At 38.0% G+C, this 18,580-nt stretch overlaps 1 protein-coding gene across 1 annotated transcript in view; it reads right to left on the reverse strand.

The window, feature by feature from the left end:
• Window positions 1–2,094: 2,094 nt before the first annotated feature.
• The window catches only part of CHD9 (chromodomain helicase DNA binding protein 9), a 79,153-nt gene continuing 62,667 nt past the window's right edge, over window positions 2,095–18,580 (reverse strand). Inside the window, exons 29-41 of the mRNA XM_017740826.1 lie at window positions 18,468–18,525; window positions 18,093–18,135; window positions 17,709–17,928; window positions 17,384–17,586; window positions 16,246–17,154; window positions 13,932–14,092; window positions 12,719–12,991; window positions 11,665–11,833; window positions 10,590–10,729; window positions 9,897–10,118; window positions 8,966–9,094; window positions 6,868–6,972; window positions 2,095–5,542 (exon numbers count right to left, since the gene is read on the reverse strand). Of these exons, the coding sequence (XP_017596315.1) occupies window positions 4,679–5,542; window positions 6,868–6,972; window positions 8,966–9,094; window positions 9,897–10,118; window positions 10,590–10,729; window positions 11,665–11,833; window positions 12,719–12,991; window positions 13,932–14,092; window positions 16,246–17,154; window positions 17,384–17,586; window positions 17,709–17,928; window positions 18,093–18,135; window positions 18,468–18,525 (3,496 nt within the window). The 3' untranslated portion in view covers window positions 2,095–4,678. The remainder of the gene's footprint in view (window positions 5,543–6,867; window positions 6,973–8,965; window positions 9,095–9,896; window positions 10,119–10,589; window positions 10,730–11,664; window positions 11,834–12,718; window positions 12,992–13,931; window positions 14,093–16,245; window positions 17,155–17,383; window positions 17,587–17,708; window positions 17,929–18,092; window positions 18,136–18,467; window positions 18,526–18,580) is intronic.

Below are 18,580 nucleotides of genomic sequence, written 5' to 3' on the forward strand. Positions count from 1 at the left end.
CATTAAAAAGATGTAAGAATAATAAAGAGTTATCCTCATTTGGCATGTTAATTACTTGAATCCTTTCCACTACTGGACTCCATGTTAGATCTACCAGTATCACAAGTAATAGCCACAAACACCCTCTCAGCTCGAGTCCCTCACAGCTGCTCGGCTACCCCACAGTAACATACATTTTTTACTGTCCTGCAGTCTCAGAAATTTTCCCTGTGAACATGCTCTTGTCCCCTGCTTTGAGCAGCTGCACACAAGTCAAATGGTGTCAAGCAGAGGAGCTGACATGGCAGTTCCCAAATCAAACACTTTTATCCTCTGAGAACAGAAAACAGTGTGAGCACTACTGTTGGTTTTGGTGAGCACTAGGGAGTGAGAGAGATGATGATACTGTATTTGACATTAGGATCCCAAGAATTTCCCAAACCAGCCTCCCTTCTATTCATGAGACCTTACCTGGAACACTAATGAGATTTGTGCACTGTCAGGCCTTGTTCAGACTGGAAGTACACAGGAGGCAGAGCAAACAAGTCCTCATTTTGCAGTGTAACTTCATGCAGGATCTTGGGCATTTTATTTTCCTTCCTTCATTGCATGGGAGAACCTAAAAGGAGGCAGCATTCAAGAAAAAAAAATAAAAAACCTTGGAAAGCTATTATCTTTATTTCCTTTTCCTCTAAATGTAACAAAGAAATTATACTGTCTGTTTGTGTAACATTAGGGACGTTTAGATAAGCCAGGACAGTTATTTTGTAAACTCCTGTGGCTACACCAGTACAATTAGTCTCCTCTGCAGACACCATGAGCCCAAGGTCCCAACAACGTACAGATAAAACATTGTAAATGTTGGTCAGCTATAGCAGTGTAAATCCCCATTGCACTGAAACAGCCTGCTCATGTGGAAGGTAATTATAGGTGTAATAGAACTAGATCAGAAACTGCTTATAAAACTAGATGTTATAGTTTGCGCATCACAAATAATTTATTGTAACACTATTGTGCATATCCCTTTATACTAACCCTGAACACCACGCACATTTCATCTCACTACAGCTTGAATTAGACCTTCTTCAAACCTTCATTTTAATGGGTGATCAGCACTGTCACCCTGAGCAATCCATGAAAAATTTATTACTTAGTAACATGGCATCAATCATTTTCTCAGAGACAAAATAAAACAAACAGGACAAGACTTTGCCCTCGACACCTTGTTAAGAGTCTTATCTAATCATCCTACCCCCACACAGTGTTTGGAAAAATTTCAAACGAGTGCAAGAAACTAACCACCAATATAGTGCCTAGATCACCTGTTCCTTGGGAATAGTTTCATTAAGAAATAGATCCTCGTATCTTAATTTATACACCAAGAAGACTGAATTCTAAAAATAAATTTAAAAAAATACTATTAGAGATTTTGCAGGATTTCCAAGGAAAAAAGAAAGAGAACTTGGGAACAGAGCTCATGTGTATGCGCAATTTTATCACCTGTGTACAGATCTGAGGAAGCAGAAGCTCAGAAAGGATGATCGGGATATGAAGACAAAATTCAGACTGAAATAAATAAGGATACCATTGAATCATTCAAATGTAATGCCAGGTTAAAACAAGGTGGCACCGGACAAGCAGGAAACAACTTGGGTTCAGGACAAATGTCTGTGCCCTGTGTGAAATACATGCAATAATAAGTGCTGTGTACACAATTAATTGCTTTAATAAAGATGCGGAAAGTAATGCAAGGTTTTAAAAAGAAAGGCTGAAAAGGTACTTACTTCACTGCCAACATGCTTATTTAAAATTAAGGTAACTTCCGGACCAGAACCTAGGCCATACACTCCTTTCTAACTGTAAGTATTGAAGGGTGGGAACGACAGCTGGTTTTGTTTGGAAGACAAGAGCACTAGAAGCAATTGATTCCCAGTAAAATCATACAAGAGTAAACCATGGTCTTTGGCAGTAGGTGTGAGTGTTACATCCTTGGCTTGTTTGCAGGGCTTTTTTTAAGGTCTTAAGAATAATTTCAGTTTTAAAACTTGACTTTTGCTGCTGGAAGATACATGTTTAATACTTACACAGCATTACTTTCACATACTGAGGCTGACATCACGGGTAGTCAAAGAATATGTTTAATAAAAAATAATTAAACTTCCATTTGCTCTATAGAACATCATAGAAAGTAATTCAATAAATTACAAATGACTTTTTAAGACGCTTGTTCAACTACAGAAAGCAAATTCAGACTACACAGAACACAACTGGCAAATATTGCAAATGTCCAAAAAAAACCTGGACTAAGACTTGGATCATGAAGCCTGAAACAAGGGATAGAAATACAAGGCAATAACAGCTAAGGTTTTTTTAGTAACTACCAACACACACTTTATCATCACCTTGGATATCCTTTTAATTTTAACTTCAGTATTAGTGTAATTCTACTGAGGTTTCCTTATAACCCTTAACTTTATACAACCGTATTTGCATATAGTTTAGCTGATAGTGGGACACTTTTCCCCCTCTGGATCAAACTGATGAAAAATAACCCAAATATAATTATGTTCAAGTCTACACCAGCCTTCTTTACTTGCAACTGTAATTGCCTTATTACATAGAAAGAATCACTAGAACAGTAACCAAACTTACTTGACCATAATAGGAAAATACTTTATTTCATAAATCTGATATAAATTAGGTTTTAGCCACAAGATTTAGGACTTGTTTTGTGGGGAAAGGGTGGGAAGTGATGGTATTGTTGACATACTCCATCAGCAAACGAAGTTAATAACTGCTTGTAAAACTTTGGCTATTTCATAGATGCATCCTAGTTAAATAAAAGTGCTATATTACAAAGGGCAAAATATTAAATATGAAATACTTTTTCTTTTAATGATGAATTGCTACCCCCTTCTCTTGGCAGTTTTTGATTTTCACTATTGCTAAGACACTGCATGAAGGGCCAAAAATCAGAATACTATCTGGGAAAATACGTAACCAGCACAATCCAAATGGTATTTGTATAATTGTGTAATTACATCTAATACTGCTTCTAATCATGGGGCTAGTTATTTTGCACATAGAAACTTATATTTCATTGGTAAAGTTCTTGATAAAAAACAACACAGTTGTTTTACTGTACAAGCAAGCAACAGAACTATATCAAAATATACAGTTTTTGTTTTTTATTTTTAAATTTATCCCTTTGTAAAGCTTTTTCCATGACTTTCACTAGTACCTGTATCTATTTTCTCTTAACACTTGCCTATTCTTGGACCGCAAATGATGTAACCACGGTCAACTGAAGTCTCAGTCAGTTCAGAAGTTCTGTAAATGTGGATCTGGGCCTCGACTGTGTCAGAGTAATAGCAGCTTAAGAAGGAGGAATCATATCACACATCAAATCTTAGACAGATTTTATATAGTAAAGGGTTCTAAGGATTTGAACTTAAACAGATGCCTTATGCCCTGTTACTGTCGTTTTCTAGGAATAATTTGTCTTCCTTACTATTCAAAGTGCTTTTTCGTTAGTGGGTAACTCAGCATAATATATGAAGTGATATCCCAATAATGATTTTGGATAATATTTAATCAGATTTAAATCTGCAGAGAAGTTTAAACTCAAAAGGAGTTCAAAACTATCTGTACTTTATTTACCATTATTAACTGGGAACTCCAGGAGGTTTTATGACATAAAACACAAATAGAAATCTACACAAACAAAGCAAACAAACAATTTTTACATGAATTATGCAGTGTTGAAAGGTCTTTTCAGTGGCACTTTATGACAGTTTGCCTCTTCTGAGTCTTGGGGAAACTACTCCTCATTTTGGGACTTTTTATTCTGCAGAGGGAGCCCAAAACTTTGCAAGGTGTAAACTAAATAGATCTACATGGTGCCAAGTAGCATGAGGTAAGACAGTTTTTGCTTTAATTTCCCCTTACTACTGTCGAAGACAACAGTTGCAGTAAGAGGGAAAAAAAACCGCAACAGTCTTATCTCAAATAACTCAGATTTTAACATGCTATACAGGATGTCTTTAAAAAACAAAACAAAACCTGAAAACAAGTAATAGAAACCAATGTAAACTTCCTAAACTAACTCAGCTGAGGTAACAGGTAGCCAGTTTAATTGGCTGATTGGGAAAAATTTATCTTCTTTTAAACACACTTGTACCTGAATTGGAAACAGCAGTGCATCACAACACTAGAGCATTTTCATGTAATTAAAGCAATGGATGGTGATGTAGATTCTACAGCTTTCATGACATTCATTAGCTGCCCAAATTATTGCTGAGTTTTGATCTGTAAATTATAAGTGTCAAGGAGGCTGTAAAACTATATTCAAATTAAATCAATAATATGCATAAAGTATTCTGTGTTCACTGCAAATATATTAAATATACAGCTCTTACTTGAGCATTATTTTCATAAAATTAACCCCCCAACAAAATTATAATGCCTTTTGTTGTAATTTTACACCATTGTGTATTTGATAGTACATACAAGTTCAGAAACTTATGAACTTCAAGAAATATTACATGCAAAACGTCTCTGAAAGCAGTTTGCACTTCTAAACAAATACTGAAATGTTCGGTCAGTAAATCATTGACGCACTCAACACTGGGTTATTTACAATGAAATAATTAAAGAATAAATTCAAAATCAGTTTATAATTTAAGTGCAGAGTCTGGGGTCAGTCTTCATCGCTCGAATCCGAATCCTCAGATGAAGACGATGTACTGTCAGATCCAGATGAAGCATCTGCTTTCTCTGAACCCTCATCTGTGCTGTTTTCATTGTGAGAGCTTGGCTCTGTTCCCCCTTTGTCATCCTGATCTCTAACCCTAGAATTTTCCTCCTTTTCCTCTGTGGGCTTGGCTGAGCCTGTGTCATTACTTTCACTGTTCTGTACATCAAAAATATTAGACTGAGACAAAGGTGGGATATGAAGATTAAGGCCTGGAGTGAGAAGCATCCCTGGGTAAAGTATGTTGGACAAAAGTAAAGGGTTAAGAGAGAGAGGATTGGCAGCTGCAGCGGCAGAGGATGTTGAAGGAGAACTTGAAACAGAGTTTTCACCACCAGTATCCGTATTTTGGTCTTCTGTCCTTTCTTTCTTTGTATCCGTCTCCTTTGAATCGCTTCCCTTTTTCTCCTCCGAAATGGATTCTGTCGACTTTGCCAGAAGTCCTCCCATGCCCAGCAGGTTTGGTAATCCAGCCATCCCTGACAGCAGCATGGGGAACATGGCAGCCATGTTCTTGGCCTCTCCTCCAGCAGCTAAGCCAGCTGGCATTCCCATCAATCCTGCTGTCACCTGCAGCGACTGCAGGTTCTGCAGGTTTTGCTGTAAGGCCTGAAGACTGGGCAGATCCACTCCTGGCAGCAATCCATTGGCCAGCAGGGGGTTCACGGACACGCTGGCAGCAGAGGCGGCCGCTGCAGCTGCTGTTGCCTTGGCGATCTCGCTTTTGGGACGCCTCCCCCTCCGGCTCACTTCTTCCCGCACCACCGGGCCTGTGAGGATACGGTCAAACATTCCTTCTGGAAGGAAGCCCTGGGAGAGACACAGGGGCACTTTTAGTGTACTTTGAGAGCTTAAAGATAGCAAAAGAAAAGCAAATGGAGGACTCAAGTGTACAGAACAGTGTCAAAGGCTTGATCTCCAGACAAGTCTCTGGAATTTGGGATGATTTTGTGCTACCACATCCCAAATGTCTACAGGCCCATCTCCACTGTGAGGGCTACACACAGATCTTCTCACACCCTCTGCTAACTCATCCTTACTGGTTTCCTGACACATCAAGCCAAACATAGCTAATTATAGGAGAAGCTCAATCTCAGTTCTAAACCAGCATTGCTTTGAAATATTATCACACAGCAATCACTTGACAGTTTAATTAGTTTTCAGTATTTAAAGTTAAATGTGTGATTGCCCACAGACCAACAATCTGAGCCTTTTTTATTACTGCTAGTGTCTCTTTAATGTCCTCATATTTCATCTCATCCATAAACTGAAGAATAAACAATAAAGACTCAACTTGAATTTAAATTAAATTCAGAGTACTTCTATTTAGGATTTGTAGAGTATTACTTCACCACTCTCAGTCCTCCTACCTAACAAAGAAAGAGTTGCAATGAACACCAATATTCCCTTTGAAATGCATGGTCTTGAAATTTCCTTTTTAAAACAGCAATCATAAGATCAATTATTATGCAACTCCATAGTACAATTGCCTTTTTTCCCCCAGCAAATAACTCTAATTTATATTAGCTTAATACAACTACAGGAATTCAGAACAAGTTCTGTTCTTCCCTACTGCAGATAACTACTACTTTCTCAAAGTAATTCTGCTATTATTTATACCTATATTCAGAGATGTACACTATACAGCACAACTTTTTGAAGTTCAAAATATGTCGTTATCTTCAAGGCAAGACTAACTGATAGTATCCTCAGTATCCTAATTTCTCAAAGGTGCACACTGAAAGTAAAATATTTAAGATTAAGCATTTTTTTTCTTCCTAACTGGAACTTTAGAGAAAATATTCTTACTCATAAATAATTCCTTGGCTAATATCTTTCCTAAAAGCCACTAGGGCTACATTTAAGACATGAAAAGTCACAGTATTACAGCATCTTCAACAAAATCTCTAATTTGGGGTTGCCAGTCACTGTTCCACCTTTCTCCTACTCCAGCTGTGCCAGCAAAGCATTTACTGAACTAAGCTGGCAGAAAGCTGACATTGACTCATGTTCGCTGTTACTGTAATACCAGAAACGAAAATCACACCTCTTGGCATGCATTTTTTTTTTTTGTTTGCCTTGTTTTCTTTCATATACATTTCATGTCATGGTTATCTTATTCTGAAAATACTCACAGACTGTTTTACAACTTCTCCCCACTCAGGAGCCACTCCATACTCTGGATTTTCTTTCAAGAACCTGCACAAATCCTTCAGAGGGGGAGCAAATGCACCTCCAACCTGAGAAGCAGAAGATAAAAGTCAGCGAATATGTGACAACTGATAAGAAAAAAGGCAACATTAACACCTGACACTGTTTCATTTTTACCTTTTACATAATACAGCACAAATAAAGCCTCACTTCAAATTATCACTGAGCATGATCCAGCTTTTGACTGACTCCTGGTGGTAAATGTGTACATGATTTGTTCTAAATCTACAAAATTCAAACTCATATATTAAACTCAGTTTGAGACTTCGATATTTGACATTCCCACTGATGTTTAATATTTAATGTTTATTTAGACATGCAATGAATGGAAGACCAACCACATGAACAGAGAACAACAGTGGTGCAGTTATTACCAAGAAGGTTGTAAGTACAATCCTGTTAGACTTTTCCTTTATTTAATATATCAATCCTATTCTATCATCTCAGTCAACTTCTAGAAATACTTCTTTTAAGAGGCTCTGCCATCATGAAATAAATTCTTGAGTTTTTTTCATGCAAAAAAGGCCAGGTTAAAATTGCTGAACAGCATATCCTAACAAAAGCACAGAAGCAGGAAAGCAAGCTTTTAAATTAATGGGAGGTATTATTCAGATCCAGAAAGAAAAAAGGAAAAATTCTCCAATTTCTGCTTAACTTTCTCTATAAACTGCAACTTAAAACTCATATTTTCTAGGCTACTTTTGGTCCCTCAGCCTCTGCTACTCACAATGTTACAAAACTATAAAAGAAAATGAGATGAAACGAGTTTGGTGATGCAGAGAAGTTGAGGACAACTCATATATGGAAAAACAGAGATTAATAAAGTATCCAAGTGCCAACTATGGAGTGGAAGTTTGAGGGGAAAAAAGCTATCATGAAAACACAGGTTTTCACAGTAAACAGAGATCAGATCTCTCACTCCTTGATCCTCAACTTTGACAAGATCCCTCAGGGCAGAGCTTACTGAAGAGCAGCCGCAGATCCCAGTTTCCAGAGACTCACAAACCATTCTGGTTCCCCTTTAGAGCTGCTGTCTCAATACACTGAAGAGATTAAAGACTCAAATTCTGCCTCGCTCTCCTGTACAGATGGACAAAGCTCCTGACCTTAATATAGCAGCATACAAAAAAACCCCATCCTGCTTCCCTTGCAGCTGCTCTAACAAAAAGAAAAGCTGGCAGTGCAACAAGAGAAAGGGAAAACACTCCATACATGGACACAACAGCTCAAAGATTCCCACTGGACGGCTGCTCTGGTGCTATACTGACATTCAAAGACACCATCACACACATCTGGCCAGATCTGTTCAACAGACACCAGTAATGTTCTGCATCCTTTTCTTGAATATTGCCTTTAGCCTTCCCCAGAGCCTATTCAAATGCACTGCGCTGTTCCCAAACTGTGATCACCTGTACAAAAATTCAATTCAATGCCTGCTCTCACATCTTCCACTGCTGCGTTTTAACACGAGAATTCCCCTTCTCCTTTTGTTCTCCTGTTTCCCTAACATTGCACCTAAAAATGTGACTGACCGCCAATATCTACTGGTGATCCATAAAGGGCAAATGCCAGATATTACTGAAAAAAGCAAAAAAATCCAGTACACAGGATTCTTAATTCCAATGGACAAGCTTCTCTGCTGGATATACTACCAATATAATTTTAATTATGTCAAAAATAGTAATGAGAAGATTACAAAACATTTCAAACTCCTGATGAAGTTGCCACTTTGATCACATATTTTGAAAACGTATTTTAGTGGCCCTGCCTCTGAGTCAATGACAAACATTGCACCACCCTGAGTGTTCAGCTCTATCTGAACATAAACCATGTTTCTATCTTACATATTTTCCCAGTTGCAAAACATGTACCAAAAGATTGTAATTGACCTTTTTGCTCTGTGCCAAAACTTTAAACCAAAAACCTTTCATTTGTATACTGGGAACATTTTAGCAAGTGTAGTATATCAAGTTCTTCATCTGGAGTAATTTTTCATTTGGGGAGTACCAGTATAATGAATACCTTTCTCGCATTTCTTCTATTTATGAGCTGGACACGTTCTTCACCAGTTAAACTGTTAACATCCAGTTTATTGGGGTTTCGACAACGGTGTCTTTTTTGTTTGGGCCTCCCATCATGCAGCTGCATCCTCTGTTATAAAGGAATTAAAAAGCCAATTATCTTTCTGATATAACTACTTAAAAACAGTAAGATCTCTGTGTCTCTTGAGTCAGGCATTCACTTGAAGTCAACTCCAACTTCAGAAATATTTTAATAACAATACCTTTTTACTAATCACAATCATTTACTAAGCAGTAAACAGCACTACATCATTTCCCTGATGCCTTTGCCCATTGCTTTGTTTCACTAATTTCCAGTTTTTAACAGTGCTTTAACTGTCCTGAACATTGCTGCTGTTTTGAATTGTAACATCTTCATGGAGAAGTAAGGTTGTTATTCCAGACGTCACACACAAGATTTTCTTACATTCTGCTCAATATTAACAAATCTCAAATTTGGAAGTAACATAATGAGAAGATCATACCCACACAAACATCACTACCATAGCACTGTAATGTAGGTATGAGATACATTCCATAGGAAAGTCTTTAATCCTCTTCCACATCACTAAATATGCTGTTACACATTTTCAGCTCCAATCATCAGTACCATGGTAATACGAGTTTTCTTATCCTAGATAATATTTTAAATCCTAAGTGGAACAATACAAAGATCAAATGTCTTGATTTAGTATTGGTTATCTTGGCAATTACACTTGTGAGACAAAAGGACGGCTGGCAGACCTCACGTTGTAAAAAGAAATGGGTATTTTCCTTTTCCTAAGTGGAACGGAACAAGGAAATAATTCCCTGTAACATAGAATACAAACCCAAATATATCATATGAAAAATATCTTACTATTTAGCTAGAGAGAGGTGAAAGAAATACTCACAGGAATACAAGCTCCTGAATCTTCAACATATCCAGGATGTTCTTTAAGCCACCTTTCTAAATCTTTTCTTTTGGGGGCATCATCACCTGCAAGCCTTGTTCCATCTTTTAGGTTAATAACAGGAACGGGACTCTCTGCATCAAGCATGCCTTGGGACTGCGTGTAAGTGAGTGCTGGGTTTATGCCTGCAGCAACCTGACAGGAGTTAATACCTGGATTAACCTGGAGAAATTAAAGACATCTGACTTTCTGCATTGAAAACAAACCATCACAATTATTTCATGTGTAAGTCAATGAAGGCCACAGTCCTGCAGATCACTAAGGCCACACTCAAGGACTTGGGCACTGCTCATGTCACAGAAATCCCTTCAAGTCACTGCCCAATCAGATCCCATAACAGATGTACAGAAAAGCACGTCAGGAAGTGTTGCTATGTCAAGCCACAAATTTCTAACAATACATTGTTAAAATTCATCAGAATTAAAGTTACATTTTAAAAACAATTATCAATATTCTATATATCTAATATTTAATGACACTTCATGAAGTTCTCATCCGTGTAATCATAAACTATCAGCAAAATAATCCCAAACCCAAAAGTTGAACAGGGACAGGGGCAGCTGGTTATGCTCAGTTAAGGCACTAATAATAATTTTGATCTTATTTTTTGGATACGAAATCAAGTTTACTTACATGGTTAGGCTGTTTATTTCTATTCATGAAGAGGACATCAACCCCCTCCACATTCTTCCTTCTTCCTCGTCTCTTTTTGACTACAGGCTGACTGTCAACTATGACTCCATTGGCACTGGCTGTTAAGTGACTGGAAGTACCTAAGAGTAATGCAATAAAACTTGAGTCAGATGCTTGTTTATAAAGAGAAACATGTCTGAATAAAAAAATAAAATAAAATTACTTGAAATAGTGTGAGTGCATACAATTTCTAGATGTAATAGCTAAGACAAACTGCCTTTTGTTTTTTGATTATTTAAAGCATCATAAATAACAGGCTCTGAAAGCCACTTTACTATGAAAATTTCATTACTGCCCTTCCACCCCCTCCAAATTAATCTGTTCAGGGATGATAGCTGTTGAAAACTGTTGACATCACATACACAGAGAGGCAGACATCCCTAAATAAGTGTTTAGCAAGACCTTAATGGTATGTTGCAAAATTTAAGCAGAAGCTGGACTAAATTGAGAACCCATTTCTAATAATGTCAAGTATTTTAATCCAAATGTTAACTCCTTACTTCGGGCTCATTTTTGTCAGAGTATACCTACTGTTATTTTGTTCTGAAACAAGCTGTAAGTTCTTGGCTATAAATCAAAAATTGATTCTAGATTATTGTCCTCCACTGTCTCTTTATAGGAGACACAAGAAAGATTATGAAGAGTGCAAATTGACAGAGGCATAAATCTGGAACTTGTCATTTAACTTACAAGTAGCCACATTAAGTTCTGAGTTAAACTGATTACTGTCAGTGCATGGTGATGCACTGTACTAAAATTTTCTTGGAGGGGGGATGTTTACAGTGTATAATGGCATCATTCTAAAAAATGAACATTACAGTAATTGACACTGAGACAAAGTATCACGTGCTCCAAACTGGAGAGTGTCTCCACACTAGATAGAATTTCTCCAGATTGCAGTTTAGAACAGCAACATTGCAAACATCTCTCTCCACTGCTGATCCATGGACATCAACAGAAGAACACAGAAAATTTAATACTAGATTACCCTTCTGCTCTCTGATACTTTATGTACCTGATTTGGGAAGTGATTTTGGGAAGTTGACAAGGCTGGTTTCTGAAGCATTCTGGAGTTCACGTAGCCGAGCCAGATATTGCTGCTGACCCAATGCACCCTCCTCGCTTTCAAATGGCCTTTTCTGAGACAGTCCCTGCTTCTGAAAAGTCAATTTCAAACCACCTTCCTGTTAAATAAATGCCAGGGTTAGAAGAGCTTCTGCTGAAGCAGAAATAACTACTTCATAATCAGGGTTTTCACATACAGTTACTCCAAAAGAATTAAGAAAGAATGAAAACACTATGTTAGACCTTATACAACCTCGTTCTTCCATGTAAAACCAACATTTGAACAGAAATTTCATTTGAACTGAAAAATCCAGACACTGGTAAGCTGTTTACCTCCTGAATCCAGTCCTAGACCCAACTACAAGAGCAAATAGTCATATATTCTTATGTGCTACAAACAGATCTCCAACTACACATAAACAAAATATTTGAAGCTTCTAGCTTGTATTTAAACCAGGAAATTTTCCTGTAATCCTCTAAAAGACCATGAAATAATAAAGCGCTTGCTGGAATGTTTAAAAAAAGCTTAACAGCAGAAATGCCTTTTTATACTAACCATTTCATTTGTTAGAAACAGCATAAAACAAGCTGTCTGAGGAAGCATCAGGATGGCAAAAATTCAGTTCAGAGAGAAAAATAATGATTCTTTCCAGTGGCTTAAGCAAATTAAAAAAAAAAAAAAAAAAAAAAAAAAAAAAAAGGACCAAAAAAAACCCCCTCCCCAAAAAACCAAACCCAAACCCCAAAAAAAAATAGTTTTTTCAAGGGGATAAAAAAAAAAAAAAAAAAAAAAAAAAGAAAAAGAAAAAAAGGACACAAAAAAACCCCCTCCCCAAAAAACCAAACCCAAACCCCAAACACTCAGTGCCCAGAAGCAGCAGACCCAAATACCCACAAACAAGTGTGTGAAGGAAGTGAGAGTGAGAGCAGGCAGCCACTTGCAGGTAAAGCATGCCGCACACCGCAATCGCAACCAGGTCCTAGGGCAATAAAAATAAACATACGTCATTGATTTTCACTGTAAACTCCTTTTCTCGTACATGCTTCTTCACCTTTGACAGCTGGGGTGATTGGTCATATTCTTCTTTTACAGCTGCAAGAGGGGGTGTGGGTGCACTGGGCTCACTGTACTCTGCAGCTGCCCCTGAGCTATCCAGCAGTTTGGTGGTGTAGAACGATGCCACTGTAGTGCTGTCGTAGCTCCTTCGGGCTGAAGGCCATTTACCTTTCAACACTGTCTGACAAATACTGTCAAGTCGGTTAATCATAACTCGATCCTAAAACACAGAGAAAATCATTTTGTAAGACCAATGCTTACCAACACTGTTACATTGATGTATTAGCTCTTAATTCTACAGAGAAGAGAAATGACGTTATTTCTGGACTTGAAGATTTTCAAGTTCCTGGATTTGTACTGATTTCCTGTAAGTCTGTGAAAGCTACCTCTGTACTTAACTTCACTGTGTACCTGTAAACAAATGTGCAATCTCTCTCATGTGTACAGGGTCGCGCAAATGCTTGAAATATACTGTCTCCCTGATTTTTAAAGGAAAGATATGGTAACTACCAAAGTAGTATTTGTATGTGTGGCTTTGACTCACTGCTAGCAGGATCTGAACCTGTGAGCCACCACCATAACATACAGCAAGTAGCATTTATAAAAGTAAATCTACAGTCTTTTTATTCATGTCTCCTTTTAGCTTCCAAAACCACATTATTCCTCATTCCCCTTCTTTAGACACCAAACACAGGTAACACTTCACACACCTCCATAATACACAGTTCTCAAGCCCCAATAAACTCAGCTGGATACATTAGGACTCCAGAAACTACTGGATTTTCTGATTATTTCACAGTTATTTGTCAAATAAAACTTGTGACTGCTAAAATTACAAGTTCTGTAAGCAAACACTTATTTCTGAATTCAAGACTCTCCTCTATATTTGATATAAGTCAACTTTTTACACTTTGTAATTTTTCACGAAGTGCCATGGACCTGTGACATAAAAGTTATGCTCCCCTTCAAAATTTATGAAAAGTACTATGTGGATTTAATGCATGTTTCAGAAGCCAACATAACTACAACTAAAGGTCCCAAAATTCAAATCCTACAGCTATTTCCCCTGCTTCATGGTTTTAATATATTTAACAGAATACTGATGTCAGAGCCCATCTTCAACTACTACTTTGGTTTTCAAAGTTGCATTATAAACTTGCCTTTGGCCAGTAGGACGCAGCCAACATGTATCCACCTTGTAGGAGATAACCGGAATTTGGTGTCCCATTGTTCATCTGGAAACTGTCTTGTGTCTCATCTTGTGTGGTGCTCAGAGAGGCCACACTCTCTTCATCATAGGCTTTTATATGTGGAGTTCCTTCTGCTAAATAAAACCATCAAAATCATTATGTTGTAAGGGAGTTAAGCACTCATTGTAAGAGGTTCAGGAGAACAAAATACACACAACAATGTTCAGAGAAAGTCCAAATACAAAGTTAAACTGAAGAACTAATCTCTTAGGTTTTTCAGGCCGATCCTTTCCTAGGAATATAAATTCCACACATATTCCTGTTAGTATTTTGAAGCTTAAGATGTTGAACATTTAGCTATTTGGAAACAGACATGCTTCAGAGTAATCTAACAGACAGTCTTCACTTAATGTATTTCTTTTGCAAGCCTACATTCACTAAAGTATAGAACTAAACTGAAATCAAAGGTATCTATCACCAGCACATGGCAAATCTATCGGGATAGTACTTTGAAGGACAGCCCATTTCATTTACTGCATGTTCCATGTCTTGAACATGTGTGCCTGCATAATTCAATTGTTCAATTTTTAATCACTGAGGATTTTTTCCTATTATCTTTCCAGTGTGATCTCTGACTTTCTTATATTTCTCTCATCATTAGTATTTCACTTTTGCCTCCATCCAGACAACAACAGAAGTTTCACTATGACATGGGGAAATAGTCTGAAACAACAACAAAGAAGTATTGCCTGAAAAGGTAACTACTACATCAGCACAAGGAGTAAGAGGGTCAGCTCTACAGAAATCAAATTTGTCTTTAACAATGGCTCTGTACTGAGTCATCTGATAGAATCCAGCACTCCCTTCAGAGATGTTCCAAATGTGGAAAGTAAATGGTCATTGCCATGGTACAACCAGTGAAATAAAACCTGGGCTTAAAATTAAAATACAAATGAAGTTAAGTGAACTTTCCAGCATTTACCAATCTCTTCAACACCGACAGCAAAATTGCCAAAAAAACCCCAAAACAAAAAGGCCAACTGACTTATGGGATTCTGCAGTCCAAGGAAGGCAGGATTACTTGCCTAAACAGACTGGGCTGGCACAGAACAAACCTAGTATCTGGACATGTAGTACACTTATGGTATCCACAATTTCTATCTGAATATTTAATGTTATATAAGCATTCCTTTGCTCTCATTGTTTTACTGTTCGCATACAACTGTCTCCTCTGAAAATGTCCTTTTCCTGCTACACACAGCAGCATATTAGTAATTTTCTTTAAGTGGCATTTTACCTGCCCAGCAATCATTTCCCCAGTAAATTAACCCCATGGTTTCCATTTGTCATTTCCATGGACAAGAAGATCCATCTGATTAACACAAAGCCTTTTTCCCTAAGGTATTGGAAAGAAAAGTCTTCTTTACTTATACTTTAATCCCACTGGCTACCTTCATTTTCTTCCCTTCTCTATTACCATTTGTATCACACATTAGAGAAATCTTTCCACATTCTGAATTTCAGTGGGGGATGTAGAGGACACTTCACAGCAGCAAAGAAAGGAGTGTATTAAATAATGAATGGTTAGGTTATTAAAAACTTTAAATCACTTTATCAGAGGCTTTTGCTTCTAGTTCGAAGCTTTCACTGTGTCTCTGTGTTACGTGGTCTTATGTGCTGCAGTCATCTCAGTCTTGCCTAAGCAGGTTTTTTTTAAAGTTAATTTTTTGAAAAGTGTTTAAGTGCTTGAAAATTTTCAGTGCAAGAACATTGTTTGGGCACCTCCAGTTCACAAGAGAAAGCAGCTGACATGACTTGAGTTTGGACAGAAGGAAGCTTGCAGGTTTCATGAAAGAACAATGAGGAAGCTACAAAGACGTGAGCAAGAGTGAAAAAAACAAACAGGGAAACCTAAAGAGTCTGTTTAGAACAAGAAAGAAACCACAGTAGGGAATACACACACACATAATATATTTCCAGAAAACACTGTCCATTCCACTCTCCCACACACAAAGCACATGCACAGCAACCTTGCTTAGGGAGCCAGTCCAAACATCCTAAGTACCTAACCCAAGGCACTGATATGAAGCAAACAAAAAGCAGTATTCCTGAAATTCTTCCAACTCATTTGGAAGAATCAAGCAAATATGTTTATTTACGCTTACTTAATGTTTAATAAAGTTTACTTCTGTGGGATTTAATAGCCTTTTTTTAGACATTTTTCCATTAAGAATAAACTTGCTCAGTTAAGAATTATACTGCAGAAGTAAGACTACACACATACCACGTTTTTGTGCCTCCTCTTCATCACTATCACTCTCTTCAGACGATGATGATGACGACGACGATGATGATGAGGACGATGAGGAGGAGGATGAAGATGCTGAAGAACAAGATGAAGATGATGAAGAGCTAGAACCAGATCGAGAGTGCGAACAAGATGAGGAAGACGAAGAGGATGAAGATGATGACCTGGAAGAACAGGATGATCTATCTGAGTCAGAGTCTGAGTCAGAGCTAGAGTCAGACCCCCTTTTGCTGACTCTCTGTTTTTTGGAAGCTGGGTTTGGAGTTAGAGGCTCTGTCCTTGCTGCCACCATGCGCCTGTCTGTCTCAGCCTTCATGCTAGGTCTGTGGTCTGTAATTTGTATCGGGGTGCCATTTTTGGGACTCAGAGGTTCAGATTTCAGTATTGTCTGTGTCTCCTCTGTAGACATAGATTCATCTTCAGAAGACTGAGGGTCCTCTTTCAGATTTTCATTTTTAGCTTTTGCGTCCTCGAAAGCATTCACTTTAGCATCTGACAGTCTTGACTGAGGTGTAAGAGGAGAAGCAGATAATGCCATCTGGTACTGGTGCAAGAGTGGAGTAGAAGTCCTCGAGAGAGCCACTTTGTTTTGATTATAGTTCCTCTGGGCAGACATAAACGAGAGTTCAGGATCACGAAGAATATGATAATCTGTCCTGCTAACTCCATGTTTAGCAGCTCCAATAAGTAAATCCCGGTCATGAGTCCCACATTCCCACCAGACAGGTAGGTCTGGGTTTGGCTGGCACAGCTTTAGTCGCTCAAACAACTGTGGGTGTCTGAGAGCCTGTTCTCGCACTTTCCGCAGGAGCTCGATGCGGTACAAAGTCCGGGAAGCACGTTCCTCTGTGATGGGCTGGATAAAAATGTTTGGGTCCACAAGTTCTGTACAAGAACAAAACAAATGAGAATCTGCCAAAAACACCAAATCAGTACTTTAAGTAGACGACTGTGATCAGTTTATCTGTCTCACCACTATAAGCTTTCAATTTTACTCTCAACAATTTCCTTAATTCCTCCTCCCCTATTTTTATTTTCCAACACATGAAAGAAAAACCTTTTCAAGGTAAGCACTGACAACACAAATTTGCAAAGTAAAAACATGCACACCCACCTTCTTTTGAGGGGAGACGACAGACCCTCCTGCACATTGACATAAATGCATACAGGTACTTCTCCAAGCTCTCATCAGTTTTCTTGTGCAGCCGAGCCATTGCTCGAAACTTGGTCCAGTCAAATCGTCCCCTTTCAGGGTCAAACACCACTCCAAATGTGGACACGACTCTGTAAAAGTCAGCTTCTTCTCTTCTTGTCCATCTTGACCAGCAAGAAAAAGATGTGAAATTCTGTCATTTTCTTCACTGTTTCACACATTATTACGTCTTTACCATTTTTACCTAAGGGCAGATTGAAAAAGCATATTTGCATGCTGCACATACCTTTGCTGTCTTTCAATCTTAGCAGCCATCTTTGGATTTAGTGCAGCTTCTTCATATGGAGGCTGCATCATACTGGTTTGTACTGGGAATGTTGGCTGGATCTGCTGGGCCTGCCTGTTTTTACTTGTTCGTTGATAAGCTGTTATCAGGCGGCGCAGACGCGTTGTTAAGGCAGACTGAGTGGGCCAATAGATTTTGTCGCCTTCCATCATTTGTCCATCTACGTGAAGACCAAGTCATGAGAAAAAAAAAGAAGTTGATCATTGCTAGGTGTCTATGGCTCTACACTAGGCAATCTAACTACATTTTAGTTAAGAATCACAAGAATTAAACAATTCAAAACACAAAGGCAACTGGCTCAGATTTGAAGTTTTATGGATTTACCTCCATCTGCTATTACTAGATCACCTGGGGATGAAACATCATCCTGTAAAAAAAACAAAAGCGAAGCACAATTTAAAATACAGCCCTCTCCAGAGATTTAGGTTAAACTTACCTCTTACAACAATTTATGAATATGACAAAGAACAAGAGTAACAAATAGTTCGGATAAATGGCTAACAAGGCATACAACAGAACTATGCAACAATTCCCTACCATTCCCACCCACCCAGACAACTTCAGAAACACATGGAGTAAGCTTTATCAACTTAGAGAAATACAGAAAAAGACACAGTAATTTACTCAACAAAAAGGTGGAAGTATTACCAAGTGTCTAAGTGAATGAGTGTTAAAAGGAGCTATTGGTGCCTACTATACCTCTATGTCATCTTTAAACATTGCTGGTGCTGGTTTATATTCTGGATCTTCTACATCCCTGTTAAAATTTCAACACAAAAGAAGCCATCTTAGTAATATTTTACACTACTAAT

The sequence above is a fragment of the Corvus brachyrhynchos genome, unplaced genomic scaffold, assembly GCF_000691975.1.
Source record: "Corvus brachyrhynchos isolate BGI_N302 unplaced genomic scaffold, ASM69197v1 scaffold26, whole genome shotgun sequence".
NCBI lineage: Eukaryota > Metazoa > Chordata > Aves > Passeriformes > Corvidae > Corvus > Corvus brachyrhynchos.